The sequence below is a fragment of the Monodon monoceros genome, unplaced genomic scaffold, assembly GCF_005190385.1.
Source record: "Monodon monoceros isolate NGI ecotype Baffin Bay Population unplaced genomic scaffold, NGI_Narwhal_1 Super_Scaffold_12, whole genome shotgun sequence".
Lineage (NCBI taxonomy): Eukaryota > Metazoa > Chordata > Mammalia > Artiodactyla > Monodontidae > Monodon > Monodon monoceros.
Window position 1 is genome coordinate 31,463,939 of NW_021703768.1, and position 22,418 is coordinate 31,486,356.

Below are 22,418 nucleotides of genomic sequence, written 5' to 3' on the forward strand. Positions count from 1 at the left end.
CTGACCCCACTTCTGGAAGGCTTGGGGCACTCCTTGGCTGCACTGGGGCCGAGCATGTTTCTCAGGAAGGTGGTGGATGGAAGGATAGAGGAAGAGTCTCCACAATCAGGGCAGAACCCTGGCTACCTGACAGGACTGTTACTTTGAGGTCTGCACTGAATCCAGGACTACCTACTAAGGGGACTTTAACCTTTGATATATATGGTTATGCACATGATAGACAGATACACGTGGACGGGAGTGAGAGCTTAAATACAACAGGGAATGGAGCACACAGCCTATCTGCTGGGAGACAGAACCGTGAAGAAATGAAGCCGAGTGCCCCGGTCTCTGTGTCCTGCTCCCGAAAAGGGAGCCGGTCAGAAATGTTCCTTCTGACACGTTTCTTCTCTAAAATATGAAAACAACAGGTAAGACGCTGAGATCTGGGGGAATCACACGAGAGCTCTTCTTAAAAAAGGTAAAGTAAGTGATTTTTTGCCTAGCGAAAAACTTTTTAATACTTTGAAAAGCATGGACCCTTGTTCCCAATTAAAATTTCCTTTGTCACCTTCTTTTGCATTTTGCGAGCACATATACTTTGGCACCTTTGAAAAGAAACTTTAATAAATAAGGGAAAAAAGAGAAATTCATTAGTGAACGGTAATAAATAACAATAACTTAAATCTCAATAAATATTTTCTCTATACTTCTGTATCTGAAACAGATGCATTGCATCGAGTAGCTTCTCTGGTCACTGGTGACCACGCATAACGGAGCTGGGGTGTATGTAACATCTGTCTCTCTGTAAACCGAGAGCCCGGAGGCCTCCCCGCCCCGGTGCAGCTGGGGGCCTTCCCCGAACGCTCTCCTGCAAGAATGCTGCCGAAAACCACAACTGGTTTCCTGTTTCCAAGGACAGAAAGGAAATACCTTCAGGTTTGGTTTTAGTCATAAGGACAGCCTTTCTGGTTCCTAGCCAACCTCTTCCCACCTCACACACCATGTTTGAAATCAATCACTCACTGTTCCCCAAAACGCTGGCTGGAGTAAACCTCAGGCCTGAACCTTCAAAAGCAAAGGTTACTACCTCTCGTGTGTGTCTTTGCTTTTTTTTCTCCTTCTTGCCGGTGTATGTCTCCACTGAGTGACAGAAAAATAAACCTTTCTTGCTTTCAGCAGTAAAACGTAATGACAGGGAATGACACCAGGAGGACCATTTCCCTGGTGTCTTCAGACATGTGAAAACAAACCACAGGAGATACGCTGGTTTGGTTTCAAGTGCATCCGCAACTGTACCCGTGACCGGCGACGGTGGACTGTATCGGATGAAACGATGGCAACACCCAAGCAGGGACACCAGCCCTGAGCTTCTGGTGACGCTGGCCGCCATCTGGGAGAATGCAGACAGCTGTTTCCTCTCTCTCCCGCCCAGTTTTCTGTCGCTGGATCTCCCTCTGCCAGGCTCCCACAACGGCTGCCTGCCTCCTCCTCGACTCCTTGGTCCTTATCTTCCACTCCGGGCAAACATTTTCTGGGAACCTTGGTCCCTTTCTTTGCACTTTGTGGCAGGAATGCAATACACAGCGGTCTCTGGAGCGGGAGTCAGATACATCCACAGCGTTTGGCGGAATGCTTTCTCAGAATATGGTAAACCAGGTTATCGTCTAAAAAGGACAGGTCGTCATCGAAGGCGAGGGGTCTGCAACACGCCTGCCCGACTTTGTCACTCACCAGCCTTCTATTTTTGGACAAGTTTTTTAATATTTTGTCATACATTGTCTCGGCTGCATCGCAGGAGCCGCTACAGTACCTGAAAATGAGTTCCTCCTTGGTTTCGTAGCCCAAACCCAAGTCAGTGACATTCAGATGCACGGCAGTTAAGACGCACCCCCGATTTCGGCCCCTCTGGCCCCGCCGGCCTTTCCCTCGGGAACTCTCCGGGCTGGCGGCTGCAGCCTGCCGGTGCCGCTCTCTGCGAGGAAGCACGGCCATTTGTCTATCGGGCGACCTTTTCAGTCTTCTAATGGTGGCTTGTATAAAATCCATGACATCATGAAACTGATCAGGATAATCCTCTGGCATATTTGCTGTGCAACAAGAAAACAGAAACGGTCACGTGAGACAACAGCAACGACCGCTTCGAGGAGGCTGCAAGACCCTGGTGTCTCCTAAAGGCGGGGCCAAGCTCGGCCTCAGGGTGAGACTATCAGCTCAGGGACCGCTGTCCCCCCCGTCCGCCCCGAGCCTGAGGACACAGGCCGAAAGGTACCCTCCAAGACTCCGCGGAAGGAAGTTCATCCACACGGGGCGTGACACACTTCGTGCTGAAGACAGATCCTTAGAAGGGGAACTGCCATTTGAATAACATCGGCCATTTTGTAACGCGTCTGTATGGAGGGTGCAGATGCAGATGGAGGCCCCTTCTTCTTGCTCTCATAACGTAACCCACAGGTTCTCAAATGTGAGTGTGGATGGGACTATGCTGGGATGCTCACGGAAATGCAGAGTCCTAGCCGACCCTAAGGGAAGCGTGGGGAGGGGCCGAGGAATCCGTACTTCTAACGAGCCCTGGAGAAATTCTGATGGGGGTGGTCCATGGAGCATACGTTGAGAAACCCTGTCTTAGAGGGTGAAAAAAGGATTAACCTTGGACTGGGCTTGGAAGACACTGCTGCTTTCACCTGGAATACCGAGGAGTGCTCTTTCCTGAAATCCACCCCGACTTAGCACCTCTGCTCAGCTGAGTGGGACGAGAACCATTCTGACAGATCACATGAAAAGCTCTTGAGCTCAACTGTATTTTAGAGCTTCCTTAAAAAACATTAAGCCTACTTTTCACTAACACAGAGACTAATTTACCACTTCTTTGGATTAGCATGACTTTAAAAATATATGGTCATACTGTAAGATGACATTTTTTTTTTTTTTTTTTTTTGCAGTACGCGGGCCTCTCACTGTTGTGGCCTCTCCCGTTGCGGAGCACAGGCTCCGGACGCACAGGCTCAGCGGCCATGGCTCACGGGCCCAGACGCTCCGCGGCATGTGGGATCTTCCCGGACCGGGTCATGAACCCATGTCCCCTGCATCGGCAGGCAGACTCTCAACCACTGCGCCACCAGGGAAGCCCAAGATGACATTTTAAAAAAAAATTTTCGTATATTTTATTTAACCTTATATTTCTTTCTTTTTTTGAGTATTTAAAGCTAATGTATTTTCTTTCTTTCTTTCTTTTTTTTTTAACATCTTTATTGGAGTACCATTGCTCCACAATGGTGTGTCAGCTTCTGCTCTACAACAAAGCAAATCAGCTATACATATACATATATCCCCATATCTCCTCCCTCTTGCGTCTCCCTCCCACCCTCCCTATCCCACCCCTCTAGGTGGACACAAAGCACTGAGCTGATCCCCCTGTGCTATGCGCCTGCATCCCACTAGCTATCTGTTTTACATTTGGTAGTGTATATATGTGCATGCCACTCTCACTTCATCCCAGCTTACCCTTCCCCCTCCCCGTGTCCTCAAGTCCATTCTCTATGTCTGCGTCTTTATTCCTGTCCTGCCCCTAGGTTCTTCAGAACCATCTCTTTTTTTTTTTAGCTTCCATATATATGTGTTAGCATACGGTATTTGTTTTTCTCTTTCTGACTTACTTCACTCCGTATGACAGACTCTAGGTCCATCCACCTCACTACAAATAACTCAATTTCATTTCTTTTTATGGCTGAGTAATATTCCATTGTATATATGTGCCACATCTTCTTTACCAATTCATCTGTTGATGGACACTTGGAGGTTCCTTAAAAAACTACAAATAGAACTACCACACGCCCCAGCAATCCCACTACTGGGCATATACCCTGAGAAAACCGTAATTCAAAAAGAGTCATGGACCACAATGTTCATTGCAGCTCTATTTACAATAGCCAGGACATGGAAGATGACATGTAAATGTATCATAGCAGTACATGGACTGAGACGCTGTTTGTCGGCAGATGGTGGGAGGGGGGTGTCCAGCCTCTGCTACGGGCTGTCACATGACTCCCACTGGCTCTGGGTGCAAAGAGGACAAGAGATGTGCATTTTAGGGAGATCACATGGAGGAATGATTGAGGTGATGCTTCTACGATGTTTGAGACCTTTGGACAAACGCATGAATTTGCAGTCTCTTGGCGTTTTCTGCTGTGTTTCAAGCATTTGCTTTGGCTGATCAAGTAAGAGAAGAGTAACTTTGAGCAACTGAATACATTTTTAAAAGAGGAAAGCAATTCAAACGCCCATTTATTAGGTACTAAACCTTTTATGCTCTCCATCCCATTTTCAGGTAATTTAGTATGTTTAGGGTTATATGTGGCTTAGGACAATATGCCACAAAAGAGTTGTTAGCAAGAGGGAATTTTTTTTGCCAAGCCCATGTTAAAGCAGAGAAGGATTACACTGGGCCTAACCCACGTCAAATTGTTTTGTTATGAGCAAATTGTTAAAACAGATATCAGGTAGCCTGTTGTGTAAAACATAATCCAGCTAAGGCAACTTAACCATATCTATTTCTCTCTCTCTCATCTGTGTGTGTGTGTGTGTGTGTGTGTGTGTGTGTGTGCAAAACATATGACATATAGTAATGAGAAGAGTGGGGATGGTGTGGAATTTCCAGATCACCTTGTTGCCCTAAAACTAAAATCTAAAATTTGGCACTGGATGGTCCTGTGCACAGAATTCTCAAAGCTGCTTCCACTGATCTGTGCTCCATCGCCTCTTGCCCCCGAGCCCCTGCATTCCAGCCTTACCCTCCTTCAGTCTGTTGCAGTTTTAAGAGCAACACTCTTAAAACTGTTAACGCAGCTCATGTCCCTCCTCTGCTCCAAGCCCTCCAATGGCTCCCCATTTCCCTTGGCATAAAAGCCAAAGTCGACACTGGCCCAAGGCCCTCCCTGACCTGGCCACCCACTCCGTCCCAGCCTCTGTTACCACTGACCTCGTATGCAACTTCCTTCTTCCTTACTGCCTCCCCCTCCAGCTTCTCTGGCCTTCTCACTGTTCCTCAAACACAAGGTTTCTCAACCTCAGCACTACTGACATTTTGGGCTGGAACATTCTTTGTTGTGGGAGCATTTAAGGATGTGTAGTTGCAACCCAGGAGATGCCAGTAGTGTCCCCCAGCCCCATCCCAACAGTGACGAACTGAAGTGTCTTCAGATATTGCCAAACGTCCCCTGGGGGCAAGATCATCGTGGTTGAGAACCACACAGATCAGAACACAAACAGGGACGCAGGGCCTTTGCGCCAGCTGTTCCCTCTCTGCCTGAAACACCATTCCTGCAGAGTACCCAGTGGCTCACGCCCACATCCCCTTCAAGTCTTTGCTCAAATGTCACCACCACCAAGCCCCACCTTGACCTCCCTGTTTCAAATGCAATCCCTCCCGAGCCCAAAGCCAGACCCTCCTGCCCTCTTCCCTCCCCAGCATAATACTCACTACCTTCCAACACACTAACTTTCCTTATGTTGACTACTTGTTGTCTGTCTTCTCTGAGCGAATGTCACTTCCACGAGGCAGGGACCTTTGCGTGGCTTGCTCACCAGTGGAGCCCAGGTGCCTACAATAGGATCTGGTCCCTGGAGGCCCACAATGATTTCTGAACGAGTTAGGTCACTTTATGAGGGGAGAAAGAAAGAGTCCTTAATTTATCCAGGGGACACTTGAGCTTCAGCTGAGAACCGCACCATGATGAAATGAAAGGCTCCAAAATAAACAGCCTCCGTCAGGCGGGCAGCCACAGTGCGACGAGCAGCACGGTCATCTCCCTCCTGCGAGCGAATAAGCAGTGAATAACCAAGCTCACTCCCTTGCCAGCTTCCGGCAGCTTTAAAGTGTCAGCTCTCAAAGCCCACTTCATCCTGAGGATTCAGAAAGGTTCTGGCTCCAGGGGAGTAACGTTTTCTCAAGAAGGACTGGAAGAGTGGGAGAGTATTGGAATCTGAATTTGTCGTTTCCTCTGAACCGCTTCTACTGGACTTCCTTGGGAAGTTTCCAACCTTCCTCCCTCCCTCTCTCCCTTTCCTTCTCTGTTCTTAAAAAAAAATGTTGAATCGATAAAGATATGGCACATATATACAATGGAATATTACTCAGCCATAAAAGGAAATTGAGTTATTTGTAGTGAGGTGGATAGACCTAGAGTCTGTCATACAGAGTGAAGTAAGTCAGAAAGAGAAAAACAATTACCATAGGCTAACACATATATATGGAATCTAAAAAAAAAAAAAAGATGGTTCTGAAGAGCCTAGGGGCAGGACAGGAATAAAGACGCAGACATAGAGAATGGACTTAAGGGCACGGGGAGGGGGAAGGGTAAGCTGGGATGAAGTGAGAGAGTGGCATGGACATATATACACTACCAAATGTAAAACAGATAGCTAGTGGGATGCAGGCGCATAGCACAGGGTGATCAGCTCGGTGCTTTGTGACCACCTAGAGGGGTGGGATAGGGAGGGTGGGAGGGAGGGAGACGCAAGAGAGAAGAGATATGGGAACATATGTATATGTATAACTGATTCACTTTGTTATAAAGCAGAAACTAGCACACCATTGTAAAGCAATTATACCCCAATAAAGATGTAAAAAAAAACAAAAAACATGAACTACTTATTTCGAAAAATAAGCTGCTTATGCTATTTGTGACTTTTTTCAATAATAAGCTATAAAAGAGGAAATTAGGTGTGCTCAGTTTCAAAAAACCCATGCTTGAATAGAAGTCTGAACTTCTAAACCTGGTATCTTAGGGGTGATTAGTCAAAGTACAGAGAAAAATGTCTTCAAATTTCTAAAGAGACTGTTTTACAAAAGGATCCGCATGATGGGGTCCCTGGCTCTTTTCAAGAACTCCTGAATAGATCATTAACTTAAGAACCTGGGAACATGAGAGTTAAAACCGGTTGAGAATCAACTGAGGATTAAGCAGAAATGGGGATGAAATATTACTAAAATTTTAACATAAACGAATGGGAAAACATTTGACTTACAAAAGTTCAACTTACACTGGTTTAGAGACTCATTAATTTATATAACATGATAAATTACATAATTTTATATTACTAGGGTTATAATGATGATTTGAATCAGCATTTATAATATTCTTATTTATTGCCTGACACTTTCAAAGTTCTGGAAAAATGTTGTCCCTTCTTTTTGAGACATTTTGACCACATGACTCTGTCCACTGGCTTTGCTTGCCAGATAAAATACAGAATACCTAGTTAAATTTGAATTTCAGATAACTAGCAAATAAATTTTTAGTATCAGCAGTCCTCAATAATGTTTGGGACATACTTGTCCTTTGTTATGAGAACGTTTAGTTCCTTTTTCTTTATTTTAATTTCTGCTTGGCCTTTTTGGGGTGATGCGTGTAGCAGTGTGAATGCACCAGCCACTTATGCTTTTGGGTGAGGTGGTGAATGGATCATTAAGCCTGAATTAAAAGGCTTCCAGTCACCTGGGAAGCAGTCAATCTGTGTTTGATGTGTTAAACCAAATAGCGTAGGGGCTTACCTGGTGGCGCAGTGGTTAAGAATCCACCTGCCAATGCAGGGGACACAGGTTTGAGCCCTGGTCCGGGAAGATCCCACATGCCATGGAGCAACTAAGCCCGTGCGCCACAACTACTGAGCCTGCATGCTATAACACCTGAAGCCCGTGCGCCTAGAGCCCGTGCTCTGTAACAAAGAGAAGGCACCACAATGAGAAGCCCACGCACCGCAACGAAGAGTAGTCCCCGCTCGCGTACTAGAGAAAGCCCCCGCGCAGCAACGAAGACCGAATGCAGCCAAAAAGAAAAAGAAAAAGAAAGAGTGTAGGTAATGAGGACTGCTTTTGATGGGACATCTCCCTCAAACATTGTCGTTAAGGTGGAAATGTTTATTTAAGCCTCAGGTTCAGGACATAGGTGATTCTTATTGAACTGAAGGGATTCCACCCTGCCCCCTTTCTTCTCCTTCTTGAACAATAGAGGAAAAAGTAAATATTTATGCTGAAAGTTTTACATGGATATGAATTTTGGAAACTAGAAAAGGGCAACATTATATTTTCCAAACCATAGAGCAAATTGGCCGGTCTCTTCCAACTGAATTCCTAATCCCAGGCCTTTTGCTGCTGACTGAGTTCATTTCTAAAGAGACCTCAAGTTATCAACACTAGGCATTTGGCGGGGGCACTGTGAGCCATGCCCCCACTGAGCCAATCTTTAGGGTCTCTACAGAGGCCTCACACTTGGCTCAGGCGAGTAAACTCCCCGGGAGACCAAGAAGCCCCCAGCTGCCTCCATGTTCCTGGAATTCACTGAGCCAGGGGCAGCAAAGGGGCTGGGTTTGGATTAGTTCCCCAAATTAAGACTTAATGGCATATCACTTTCTTTATCCTATAAAGGGCTTGGCAGCATGTCAGCTACACAAATGGCCCTCGTTAGTATGAACTTTGATAGTAAAATACTTGCAAAGCACAAAAGAGGAGCATCGTTTTTAAAAAGTAAGTCAAACACTTGCCCATTTCCCAGACCCACTTGGAGGCTAGATCTGGGAAAACATGGACATCTAGAAGCTAAAGTTTTCAAAAAATCAAAACGCTCAAATGCATTTAAGTCATCCTTCAGGGTGCAACTAAATATTTGGGCATTATTCTATTTAAAATATTTTAACTTTGATGTGTCCTTTGTATAAACAATGTTATTTAAGCAAATGAAACCTTGTACAGGGCCAGACTCTGGGAACAAACCAAACCATTCACTGCAGAGACTTTGCCCCCCTCGATTATGGGAAAACAGTAACATTACCTCAGGAACAAAGGCCTGGGATATTGACTCTCTGGTAGAGTTAATTGAGTTTTTATAGCAACAATGGTGAGACCTCGGAGTACTCCTTGTAATAGCTGAACCAAGAAGCACATAATTCAAAACATTATCTTGGCTAAGCTGGCATTTAGCGGACAAAGTATTCTTTTAAATGTCAGATTTCTCTTCAAAAGAGTACAGGTTAATTATATATATTTATTTTTCAGGTTAATTGTATTTTAATCAAAGGGTCATTTTATACTCGTATTGGGTTGTCCCCCTCCTCACCCAGCCTGGCTGGGTGTCTAAGCCAGTTTTCAGCCTGTCTTTGACCTGTGGGCCCATGAGGGAGGCAGCGCAAGTTTGTGTAGAAAGCAGTGAGGAGGTGACCCCTTACCCGGAGTGGGGTGGGCCCCAGCAAGGAGAGGGCTGGACCCTAGCACGCACAGTGGGCCTCTCCTACAGGAGCCAGAACTAGCCTCAAGGATGCAGAGGCTCTGGAGAGAAGGACCAGGTGTTTCTCGCTCTGGGGAGGACCCACCTCTATACTCCAGCGAAAAGCATCCAGCTTCTGTGTACTGGAAGGGCAAGGGTTAATACGCTGAGGTCCACAGGGGTGATCTACTGCCTAGGTCAAGGCCACACAGGCGAGAGGCACATCGTCAATCAGTGCCTGGGTGCCCTCACTCCAGGTGGTGCCCAGTTCTGAGGTGGGCTAGACCCTGGGTGTGAGGCCAGAGATGCTGTGCCTGCAGAGCCTTTCCTGAAAGGCTGTCTGCAAAAGGAGGCACGTGGAACCCAACCCCCCGGGGGGGAGGACATTTAATCTGATATTCGTTGCCTACCTGTACCCCAGGTAAAGTACAAATTGCTCTGTAGACCAAATATATAAAAAAGAGAAGTTGTGTGTGTATACACACACACATATATACAAACATATATGTGTATATACACATATACACGTGCATGTTTACATGAAGAGATCAGCCTAAGATTTATGTAACCTCTCAAGAAAATTCCCAACTAATGTCATTCTTTAGGATGCTGTTTTTACTTTTCAATAATGTACGAACATGATTTTCTTTCACTAATATTGCAGTATTATGAGAACTACATGACGGAGTCTTACCTTTAAAATTCCCCACGTTACAAAGAATATGCATCATCCTCTATTTGAAATGACAGCTTCCTTGATGCACTTAGTATGCCCAGTGTAAAGGTGGGATGGATGCCACCCAGCATGAATTTTAACCATGACAACATCCCTGCAAGGCTAAAGTCGGGGTCGCCTATTTATCTGTACTTTACAGATCAGGAAACTGAGGCTCAGAGAAGGTAAATATCTATCTGCTCAAGGCCACGTGGCTCACAAATGTAGACTCAGCTGGTTTTGGTTTCAAAGCTCAGACTTGTTCTAGGGCTCCAAGCTGCCTATCTGTTTTTAAGTAAAAATTCCTCTACGGTGCAGCCTGCCTAGTCTCAGGTGTGTGGTAACTTATTCTGGAAGATATGCTGATTTCACCTGCACGCATTTTACCACATTCAGAACAGGAAGTGAGAAATACACTTTCTACTGGAAAGTTCAGCGTGAACTGAGGCACACTGAGTAGATTCTAAAGTTAGGCTGCCGTGGACCACAGAATACAGTAAATCGTCTCCAGAAAGGGAAAAGCATGCCGTTCAGGGGCAGCTCTCCCACATCCTGGGTCTGGCGTATCACCCTAAGGCAGAACTGGCAATTTCCCAGTTAAAACCGGAAAACCGGCAGCCGCGGGCGGTGGCAGATTCAGACAGAGAGGCCCCGTCTCCGGAAGCTCCTCAAACTCGCGCTGGCACCAAGTGATAAAGTCTCACTGCAGAGCTGGAGAGGACAGAGCCTGGGATTCCAGTCCGGGGTCAGTCCCTGCCCAGCCTGTGACCTTGGACTAGTCACTGAACCCTTCTGAGGTCGGCTAGCCCCTCTCCGGGGCCTTCCCCCAGTGCTAATGCCCTAAGATGTGGACAGTCTAAGTCTTGGTGTCACCCCCGTCAGGGAGAGGACTGCCTCTACTGATGGCCCAGCAGCATTCTGCTAACCGCCAGCATCAGGGTCCCCAGGAGATCCCATGAGAGGTATTTCAGGTTCTAGCAGTTCTCAACCTTTTCCGTTTGCCTCTTGGTTCAACGTCTTGGTTACACCTGAAATAACCAAGTGCCTCTCAACTCATGAAGTCATCTTCCTATGTCTTATTTAGGAGAGGTGAAGAGATGTGTAGAAAGGGCCCTATACTTGTGTCTCAAAGCACCCAGGTTCTAGTGGGAGGTATCCTTACACCCCAGTCTCCATCTGTAAAGGTAGAGAAGGAGCCAGTGACCTCTGAGAGGACACAGACACCAACATGCTATAATCCTGCAGTCTCCCTCACCCAAATGGCAACATTGCCATTTTCTCAAAATCTCTATTTTATTCATTTCTGGTTTTGCTGCTTGGTCTTAGGACTCTAAGGCTAGAATCATCCATGGCAACTGCTACCAAATGCACCGTAAGAGCCCCACAGCTTGCCTTGGGGGCTGTTGACGCTTGTTTTTTATTTGACCTTCAGCGACCTCTGAAACGTGTGGTGTTAGTTCAGGAGCGTGTTGCAGTTCTCCGAAAACTTCAAAGTTCTGCCATCTGCTACTATTTAAAAGTGTTGACTTTGCCACTTATTTGAACTAATTAAAATAAGGCACCCATGGGTCCCTAAGTACTGGAATGCTGAGGCATCTCACGTCATGTGATGACCACCCTTACTTTCCTATTTTGGACAGAGTATTCATCTAGCATTACATAGACCATCCTGGTCAGAGTGGACTTGGGTTAATTTCGAGAGGGGTCCATGGCATCTATTCTCCCATGAACAATCACCAGCTGAGGCAATTTACTAAGTCACTGTGACCACTGCCCAAGCTACCAGGGCATTCTCTCCATGACTAGTGGTTTGCCGGCAATAAAACATGACATGGGTTTATTTGAAAAGTATTTGCGTTGTAAAAACACCAGTGTTTTGTTGTTTTAAAAAAAGCATTTCTGGATCCTCTCAAGACAGAAGAAAAGACCAACCAGTTCAAAATACAGAAAAAGCAGCCTTGGGTATACTTTTAAAGGCCATTTGCCCACCAGAATGCCATTTTAGTTACCACCTCCACCTACTTTGACCAACATCGCACACACTTATTAGCTATACCATGTCTTGACTACTTATCCTACAATTTAACTGAGAAAACTTGTCATCACTGTAATGGAAATTACTCTATAAATACAAATAGCCAAAAATCTCACTCAGGAAAGCTGGACTACATTCATTTTGTTACTCAGCTTCTAATTGCCTTGCTCTGATTTCCACCTATGTGGTCCATACTTTTATTATAGTGATGTTAATAATTTTATGGTAATACAGAATGGCTCCCCTGAGGGGAAAAGGTCCATTCTTCTGCTTTTAAGTCAGGAAAACACTCAATAGGGTGTCCATTTGTTAGCTAATCCATGAACACCTGGTGCGAGCTAAAAGCAGACCGCAGCCAGCTGTAAACACCTCACGGCTCGAGCGCACACCAGGAGCCCTGCTACTGCCCTTATAAAACACTTAACAGGGGAGGGAGAGAAAGTTACCCAATACAACGACGCATACAAAGCGCCCCTTGGGAAAATAATCCCTTGAGATGTTCTCAGAGGCAGGTGGTTTTTGAGGGGAAACCCCAAAGGAACCTGGAAAGCAAAAGAACCTGGCTTCTTCCTTCCCACAAAGCCCTGCCTGCAGCCTGAGAGGCCCCATGGTTCCACTGGGTCCTGCATTCAACTTCCCTGGGCCTTTCCCAGTGGGCCCACCTGAGCAGTGGGTAGAAGTAACTCGAAGGGCCTGAGGGACCTGGGCAAGAAGAGGAGGGATTAAGGAGCTGAAAGGAGAATAAAGGGGGTGAAAGAAAAGTATTCTTTATCATTTGAGCCTGCCTGATGGAGGTCAGATGTGAGGAGGGCCTTTCTACCCCTTGGTGGATGAATTTACTGGAATCTCAAAGACTCTTCAGGTAATTAGCTAGACATACCATTCAAAAACAGCTGCATTTACAAAACCTCCACGCCTGACTTTTCTCCTTGCTGACGTAGCCAGAAGAGTTCCGTAGGAGAGTGGTGGGCTGGCAGGAAGTGGTCATGTGGTGTGGTCAAAAGAGTGAGTATTCCCTCAGGCTTTCCTGGGTCTAGTCTGGTTAAGCTGATTGACCCTGTGCAGCCCCGATCTCCCCTGAAAATGGGGAGAGTTACACGCATTGGAAGAAAATTTTTGGTTCAGCGCCTGAAAGTACTTAACAAATGGCACCAAAAGTAAGTCCCTACGGTTTTCACGTCTGTGCCCGTTCTTCACTGACATTCCATTGAAGACGGTGGCGTGAAGACTAACTCTGCTGGCTCTGGACAAAGGGGACGCAGGCAATGGCCCCCTGCTCGTCCAGCATGTCGCATGGAGGAGAAGGCCTGGAGGCCCCGGCATGGTGGTCTGTGGATGGGAGGTGCAGGCCTGTCCTGGGAGTCTAGGCTGCCTCTTCTCTCTTCCTAGAAATGCTCCCAAATTAACCACACAAACATCAGCTCACTCCACAGCCCATGAACGATATTTTGTGTCCACCATGGCATAGATCGGTGTTTTCAAACTGTGGCATGTATCCCTCTGGGGGTACACGAGGACTTTCTACAGAGTCTACGGGTAGTTTTAAGAGAATCAATGTCCAGATCCTCAAATTCCACATGCGCTGCGTCCTAAGACTGGTCCACCTACGAATACTCCTGCAGCCAGTTCTCCTTTCACAGTCATCCCTCTGCCTTCCTGCCCGTCTCACTCATTTTACCGCGAGGCACTGTCTGGTGGATAGACACCTGTAAGGACAGTTCAGGCGTGCATGGCTCCTTGGGATAAACTGGTATCGGTGACTCGTGATGTGAGGACACATCATCATGAACTTAGGATTCCAAAGATGTGTGCCTGAATCTAATCATGTGGAAACAATCACACAAATGCAAACCGAAGGGCAGTCTGCAGGACAGCAGGCAAGACAGTCTGGACTTCTCAAAACGTTGTGGGAAAAAAGGCTTGGGAGCTAATTCTAGATTAAAGGAGAATAAAGGGACATGACAATCAAAGGCAAGTTGTGACTCTCAATTAAGGGAAAAAACTATGATGAACGTTATCGCCACAATTGGGGGCATCTGAATATGGACTACCTATTGGATAACATATTGTGTAAATGTTACATTTCCTGAGACTGATAACTGAATTGTGGTTATATAAGGTAATGTCCTTGGCTCCTAGAAGGTTCATGCTGAACTATTGACTGTTATGTTTGCAAGTAATTCTCAAATGGTTTAGGGAGAAAAATGAAGCAAAATGCTAATGAAAGGTCAGTCTTGGTGAAAAGGGGACACGGGTGTTCATTGTACTAGGAACACTTACTAAAAAGTCCCATATGAATGAATCAAGAAATATCAAAGTAGGTGGTTCCATATTTCATTCTGTCCAGGCACTCATGGCAAGGCATGGTATTTGCCTGTCTGTCCATCCACCCATCCATCTATTCATCTTATAATTAGGATCCAGAGGCGTGGTGCTTGTCATGGATGTATACTAACATGTGCATTTGAAGTGAAAATGAAGTTGGACCTTTTCTGACCAAAAATTAAACTTATTTGAGCTGATTTGTTTGATAATTTTCCACGAATTGAATGTTACATTTGCAGCTCCAGGGTTTTGCCAAAAATGGATTTGAAGCACATATCTAGTTCCCAGATGGGCTGGAAATTACATCTGGTGCAACTATTTAAACTTGTGATAAAACTGCAGATATCACTTTAGAAGTGTGCAATAGTTTTTCAACATAATTTTGTAGGTTTGCAAGCAAAAAAGTTTGAAGACTTTAAAAAACCATGCTCAGTTATACAATCATACAAAAGTGGGTTTTGTCTCTACTGAGCTAAGCGTTGATTCCCCATAGTGACCCAAGATCTGTGTGTGCAAACCCACTCCTGTTCCCACAGAGGCCATCACTCTGGCACGTGTGCAGTCACCCTTGGTTTCCCAAGTGGACGCTTCCTTCCCTGGGCGGAACAGAAGCCACCTGAGGGCAAATGCCTTCTCGAAAGCCTCCCAAATGCCATCAGCCTATCAAGCATTCTAGGAGACCTCACTTTGTCCCGAAGAGTTAGGGAGCCTTCTCTCACTGCCAAAAGCATCGATATTATAGGACCGTGCGGAGAAATACATGCTTCTCTCCCTAAAATGTCCTGATTTAGACTTCGAAATATCCAGTAATAATATGAGCCTAGGCCCACTGCAGCCCAAACAGGGATCAAAGAAAGGGCCTCAAGGAAATATAATATTCCTTGCTTCTTGCTATTAGTTTGCTCATTGATTTTCCTAGAAATACGTGTTTCAGTTAGTGGATACATTTTTAGCAAGCCAAGGTTTGTGTTTTCTTAATCTACTAATACGAGAGCAGTCTGTGTTAAGCCAGCATTATTGGCTTTGGGACTAGAAGTCTGAGGTTTGCTGGCTTCACCACTTATTGGATTTGTGACCTTGAGCAAAACTCTAGGTCTCATTGCTTCATCTGTACAACGGGGATAAATAACATCTCCTCTTGTCCAGTATAGCTCAAACCTACTCGATTTTAGGACAATATGCAAAACCTATTTGTTAAAATAACAAAATGCTGGAGAGGGTGTGGAGAAAACAGAACCCTCCTACACTGTTGGTGGGAATGTAAACTGGTGCAGCCATTGTGGAAAACAGTATGGAATTTCCTCAAAACACTAAAAATTGAATTGCCATATGATCCAGCAGTCCCCCTCCTGGGCATATTTCTGGACAAAACTAAAATTCAAAAAGATACATGCAACCCTATGTTCAAAGCAGCACTATTCACAATAGGCAAGACATGGAACAACCTAAATGGTCATCAACAAATGGATGGATAAAGAAGATGTGGCACATATATATATATATATATATATAATGGAACACTACTCGGCCATAAAAAAGAATGAGATAATGGCATTTGCAGCACCATGGATGGACCTAGAGGTTATCATAAGAAGTGAAGTAAGTCAGAAAGAGAAAGACAAATACCGTATGATATCACTTATAGGTGGGATCTAATCTCATCTAAAATATGACACAAGTGAGCTTATCTATGAAACAGAAATAGACTCACAGACATAGAGAACAGACTTGTGGTTACCAAGGGGGAAGGGGGGAGAGGGAGGGATGGATTGGGAGTTTGGTATTAGCAGATGCAAACTATTATATATAGGATGGATAAACAACAAGGTCCTATTGTATAGCACCGGGAACTATATTCAATATCCTGTAATAGACACGGCTAGGGTGAAGAGTAAGCTGGGACGAAGTGAGAGAGTGGCATGGACATATGTACACTACCAAACGTAAAATAGATAGCTGGTGGGAAGCAGCCACATAGCACAGGGAGATCAGCTCGGTGCTTTGTGACCACCTAGAGGGGTGGGATAGGGAGGGTGGGAGGCAGACACAAGAGGGAGGGGATGTGGGGATATATGTAGATGTATAGCTGATTCACTTTGTTATAAAGTAGAAACTAACACACCTGTTCTGTTTCATAAATACGTTCATCTGTATGATACTAACTTAAGTTTTTATTTGTAGCTCTTCACTTATTTGAGGATTAACAGGTTGATTCAATTGTGCTTATGCCTAGACACTTTAAAAATAAGGGCACACTCAAAATGAAAAATATGCCTATGCTATAGACTCATGAAGCTTGGGACTTGAGTAAGTTTTGCAGCAAGAAGGCTTTGCAGTGAGATCCTGCTTGCTGCCACCTGCTTGTTTGAGACACTCCAGCAGCACCCCGCTGCCATCAGAAACAGAGCAAGCACCTTCTTTTCCTGGATTTTACAGTATCTCATAATCTGGGTATCACCTACAGAGATATCCTAAATTTCACACTACTTCCCGCCACCTGTTCTCAGTACTTGGCGACTAGTCTGGCCTCCTCCTTGTATCCACCACCTGCCCCTTCCCCATATTGTGATCACAAATTTGCCTATGCTTCTCCTTTGTCTGGAATGTGCCCTTTTCCCTTTCCCTTCCTTTCCTAATACCCATCTTTCAAGTACCAGCTCAAATCCCCCCTCTCCCCCAAATTCTTTCCTGCTATAATCTCCAAATCCCAATGACTTCATTGCTAGGAATTCTTACCATGACCACAGCTAACATACATGCCTTGGTAGACATAGCTATCTCTCGGACTGACAGTCCACACACCCACCCACCCATCGGCCTATCCATAGTTTACAACTAGATCATAAGCTATTTAAGTTCACAATTTTGCCTTTTAGATGCCCACACAGCACCTAGAGCATGAAAGATATTTAATACTTGCTTCCTGATTGAGCTCAAGTGATTAATGAAAGAATATGTGTTTTAATTGAATAAAGGGGCTATGGACCATTAAGTGCTAAAGAAACAAAGACGAAAGGGACATTAGGAGGGGAAAATGCCAGATAGCTTTTATTTTTCTATCAGTGAAAGTAGAATCTTTTGAGAATAATTCTTTGGCTGTTGGATCGGCCTAAGGTCCTATGACTGGCCATTCAAATTAGGCCTGAAATAGATTTCTCTAAACAGCAACAGTTTGAAATATGTCTTCAGACTGAGGCCAGAATGAGATGTTGGTCTCACATCTCAAGTGAGAAATCAGTGCTTCCTAAAAGCCTGACATGCGATTTCCTGAATCCAGGACCCCCATCCCAAGTGGCAGAGCCCTTTTTCAGCATAGGGACTTTATTACAGTATCATCTATTCATATAGTCCCTAAAATAATAAGAAGCAATAGGTGGACAGCACTTATTTATTCTGAACTCTGAACCCACAACATTAGATATGAAAGCTTAAAATTTAACCAGCTTATTGCACTAGAAGCTTTCTTAGCCGAAGTACAATGGGCTGAAAGTTTACTAAATTCACTAACAGTTGTTTTTTGCTGAGTTTGTGACACATCTTAAATATCCAGGTGGGATCACTTAAAACAGAAATACTCTATCTCAAGACAGGGAGCCTCCAACTAACAGCCCCCTTATCACCTACCTGTAAGGATCTTAGTGTGCCCTGACCCCCTTCTTCCCATGGGGAAGAGGGTCTTCCTAACATGACCATGGGAATCTGGTGGGAACAATTCTATAGGAACTATGTGGGCTCAGAGAATGGGGAAGGGAAGGAGCTGTGAAACCTGGGAAGAGCCAGGGGGAGCTGACCCGGGGGGCAGAATCCCAGGCAAGACTGGCCCGCCTACGTGCTGACCAACTGACTGTCTCTGGGGCCCAAAATAGCCTCCCTGCAAGGCCTGCATTTCTTTCACTCTCGATGCTTTGTCGGGGCTGCTTGAAATTCCACCAGTTAGAGCAATGGCTTGGCAGGGGCTGAAGTGAAAGTCTGTGTCAGGAGAAAAGGCATTCACTGGGTGCATGCTGCAAGGAGGAGGGTGGCAAGTACAATAGTTGTTTATGGGGCACAGGTTTTACAAAGCATTATCTCGTTTAACTCTCACAGCAGCCCCAGGAGGCAGGATGAATAGTATTCCTATTTTACAGATGAGGAAACTGCGATTTAAGAGCTGTTAAGTAACAGCTGGGTAAGTGGCAAGACTGGGATCCAAACCATAGACTGATCTGAATGTGTGAACGTGAGCTCTTGCTTGTTGAAACTCCATGATTTGCTCTATGCCCTCCTTCTGCAGATTAGGGGACCCGGCAACCTAGGAAGAGACTCTAGCCCAATAATATTGTGAATTATATCTCAGTTCTATCAGGGTTTACATAGATTTTTGTGGGCTAGTCTGGGAGCTTGATAGCTTGATTTGTAAGATGGTTTCTCTAGGAAAATGTGTGACTTGCTACCAAACTGGTGGAATAGAACCCCACTAGATTACAATAAATTGTGGATTACCTGCAATAATTTAAGAATGCCCGGTGTTTCTTCTAGTTTGTTTCCGGTCACACAGAAAGCCCACCTTTTCAGCCCAAGGTTCTTCATGTTTAATTTTAGTTTACAAAGCTACCAAATTGCACCACACACTGTACCTTTACTAGAGAGTACGTTTCATGAGGACAGGGGCTTTTGCCTGTGTACCAAGGATTCCCTAGCACCTAGGACAGTGCCTGGCACATACAGGCACACATTAATTACTTGTTGAATGAATACGTGCTTTTAGATCACAAATTTTTAAAAACCATCCTCCTGCCATCATGGAACTCTGGCACTTTGGACAAGCTGCTTTACATCTTTAGGCTTGGGGACCATAGGAGTACCTTTGGGCTCTAAAATGCTATGACATCTGTGCGTATCACCTTCTAGTTTTGCTTTCTAGATGCCTCAGGCCTGCTCTAATTGCCCTTTGGAGAAGATATGGGTAAAAAGCAAAATAAAAAAGAACCAAAGATGGTGAAAGGGAAAAGTCTTGGACGTCCCAAAAGGAAAATCACAAGTCTTTGAGTTTAGACAAGTTCAAAGTTGCTACAGGAGGCAGCAGCCACAGTCCAAGAACTTTATTGTCAACCTCTAGGCAAACAAGTGAGCCAGTTATGAATTCTACTTGGTTGGTTCAGCTCATGATAATGGCAGGAACAGAATTCTGGCTGTTTCATTTATATTGGAACCAGCAAAATACACGCAACCTCAAAGGTGTGTGTGTGGACAGGGTGCAGTCCAGCCCCCTTTAAACAGCACAGAATGACTCAAGGTGGCATGAAAGAGCCTTTGCTCAGTCACTAAGTTACAAGCATTTGAAAAGAAGAGGGATCAGTATTTACGGTACTTTCTATTTTCAAATGAAACGAGTGACTGAATGTTTTTCTACATAAGCCTTAACCAGTTGCATGGCGTACCGTGCAGGATATACATGTCAGCATGTTGACACTGGTTGAGTGTTCAAAGTCTGCACGTTGTCATTATTCTGCCTTCCCCGCACTGACAACTTGCTACCGAATTGAACATACCTGGAAAGGAGTCAGTTTGGCTTAGAACGCAGCTCACTTTCTCTTTGGGAACATTTCTCTTTCAAGGATCTATTGGGTCTTCCGATAGGTAAAACAGAATCAGTTGTGTTCTGCTGGTTCTAATGTAAACACAGTGGTCAGAATCTTGTCCATTGATGACTTAGCGTCACTTTTGGAAAAGGGACGTGATCTCCCTTTCCCCAGAACCCCCAGCTACCGCCGTCCATCAGTAGGATTACGGCTACCTTGCTTGCTTTGTGACTGCCTGTACCTTACATGAGGCACGGATTTTCTTAGGGTATTATCAAGCCATAGGGATTCAACCCTGACTACACATTAGACTCACTTGGGGAACATCTAAATATCTAGATGCCCAGGCCACGACCCAAACCAATGAGATCAGAATCTCTCCTGGTGGAACCCAGCATCAGCAGTCATTAAAGTTCCCCAGGTGAGTCCAGTGAGCAGGGGTCTTTTCTTATGAGTCTTTTCCCAAAGGAAGGTTAGGGTGGAGTGTGCAGGTGTGTGTGTGGGAGGGGGGGTTCCGGGGGGGGGGCAATCTCACGGTCATTGGCATTTTGGAGTGGAAAGGCCTTCCTTTACTGTATAGTTGTAAACTGTTCATTGAGTTCTGTAGTAAGTAATGTGTCCAAGGTCACAGAATTAGCCCAAAGCAGAGCCAGCACCAGGAGCCAGCATTAAATAAGCCTAGGTAGACAGGATACTGATATGCTAATTAAACCTCCATGAATTAATCGGCTTCACAATCAGGCACAGTCATTTTTCTCTCCAGAATGTCTTGGTTAGAAAACTACTACCTTCCACTGTGTTCCTGTTCCTCTGACCTAGGCTGCTTGAACCAATGAAAAGCCACTTAGCCCTCATGGGTACAGTTCTGAAGACAATGGCACTAAAGGGCATTTTAAGTTTCTACTGCAGAAACATTGTATACGCTAAGATGGAAACATTGTATACGCTAAGATGGAAACTCGTGGTTGAAACCAAAGCCTTTAAAAATAGGTTTATACAACTAATGGACAGAAACTCTTGGAACAGTTCCTTCAATTTCAAGGGATCAACTGTGTTCTCTTTCCTACCCTAAGTCACTCTTGAAGTCTTAATTTGCCTTAGAAAAATGCACTTTTTCTTTTCCCTGGGACTTCTGGAAGATGGTGCTTTAATTGTTGTAATTAAGTATAAGATAAACACATCACATTTCCTGGGTGATTTTTAGCCCAAGGCCATAGGTTTGGGGGACTCTAGCATACAGCTGACTCTGGGACCCTTTCTACTGTGCATGTTTCAAATGCAAAATAGCTTGAAGGGTAACGGGAGTGGTGAGTGGTTATGGTGACGCTCACTATTGCTTTAGTTTGGGGTTGTGCAAATTCTCTGCTGCTACCTTTGTTAGCTACATACCTCCCCAATAATCTATAACTTGTGATGAAGCATACTCTGCTTTATGCAATAGATAAACTTCTCAAGAGCGGAGGGTAAATTATATCAAATCATAGCTGATGTGCCCTGATAAACTGCTGACATTTTTGAGAGGCAAATCACAGACTCATTTCCTAATATTAATAACCTGGTCTTTTCTTAAGAGTTAACATTGTCATGTGTGGAGTGAACGATGGTTTGTTTCTTTTCCCCCTAGCCCCAGCTAGCACTATGTATCGTTGTCTTTCTAGAACTGGAACTTTTCTGAACAGATTTGACACTGCCCAGATGCTTGTTCTGGAAATCAAGGCCCTTCTGTGTTTTCTCTGACTCTGGCTTGGTTTTGTGAAACCTCAGCCTCTTCCCTTGCAAGGGCAGTTTAGGATGGAGAATTCAGCACAGCCAGGCACACCCAGAGAAAGAGGGCTTCGGAAGAAAAAAACGGGGGTGTGTATATGTGTGATGGGGAAGCAGAGGAAAGGGGACAACTGCGTGTTCTCCTACGGTGGTGGTGGTGGTGGTACTGCTGGGGAAAACAGCTGTTCCTCGGAACGCTAAATGAGCAGCAGAAAAATGTGTTACCCCCTGTGCGGGGCAAAACCAGCGCGTGCCACATACAGACTAGGTGTTGGGGTCCTGGGGCACCAGTCGGTGGCTACGAACCGCGAGGGGGCGTCGGCGCCAGCGCGGCTCTGCCCTGGGTCGGGAGGCCACACTGCGGTCGGGGCTGACTTGGGGTGCGTGCGAGCGGCGGGTGGGGTGACCCCCGCGGGGAGGGAACGGTTCTTACAGTCACTGCTCGGCGCGAAGGGCGCGCGGCGGCGGCCGAGGGAGCGGTCTTCGGCGGGCGCCTCGGGAGGCCTCTTACCGGCGGGCAGCGGGAAGGCGGACGCGGTGTGGAGCAGCACCAGGCAGACAGCCACGACATCCCATAACTTCATCTTAGAGTCCCGTCCGGCGGCGGCACCTGGGCGGGCGGGCGGGCGGGCGAGAGAACCGGGGAGAGCGCGTTAGGCCTGGACGCCGAGGGCCGCCGCGCTGCCCGAGGCGCCTCGGCCCGGCGGGTCCTCGGGGCTCCCCTCCAAACTCGGCACCGCCCTCCTCCCGGACCGCGGCAGCCCGGCGGTTCCCCGGGC

The 22,418-nt window shown here is 45.7% G+C and overlaps 1 protein-coding gene across 3 annotated transcripts in view; it reads right to left on the reverse strand.

The window, feature by feature from the left end:
• Window positions 1-1,531: 1,531 nt before the first annotated feature.
• Window positions 1,532-22,418, reverse strand: part of GDNF (glial cell derived neurotrophic factor) — a 25,512-nt gene continuing 4,625 nt past the window's right edge. The window contains exons 2-3 of one of the 3 annotated variants that reach the window (XM_029218146.1): window positions 22,151-22,249; window positions 1,532-2,069 (exon numbers count right to left, since the gene is read on the reverse strand). In XM_029218146.1, the coding sequence (XP_029073979.1) occupies window positions 1,585-2,069; window positions 22,151-22,223 (558 nt within the window). In that variant the 5' untranslated portion in view covers window positions 22,224-22,249 and the 3' untranslated portion in view covers window positions 1,532-1,584. Of the gene's footprint in view, window positions 2,070-22,072; window positions 22,251-22,418 lie in introns of all 3 variants that reach the window. The other 2 variants (XM_029218147.1, XM_029218148.1) reach the window with 2 other exon arrangements.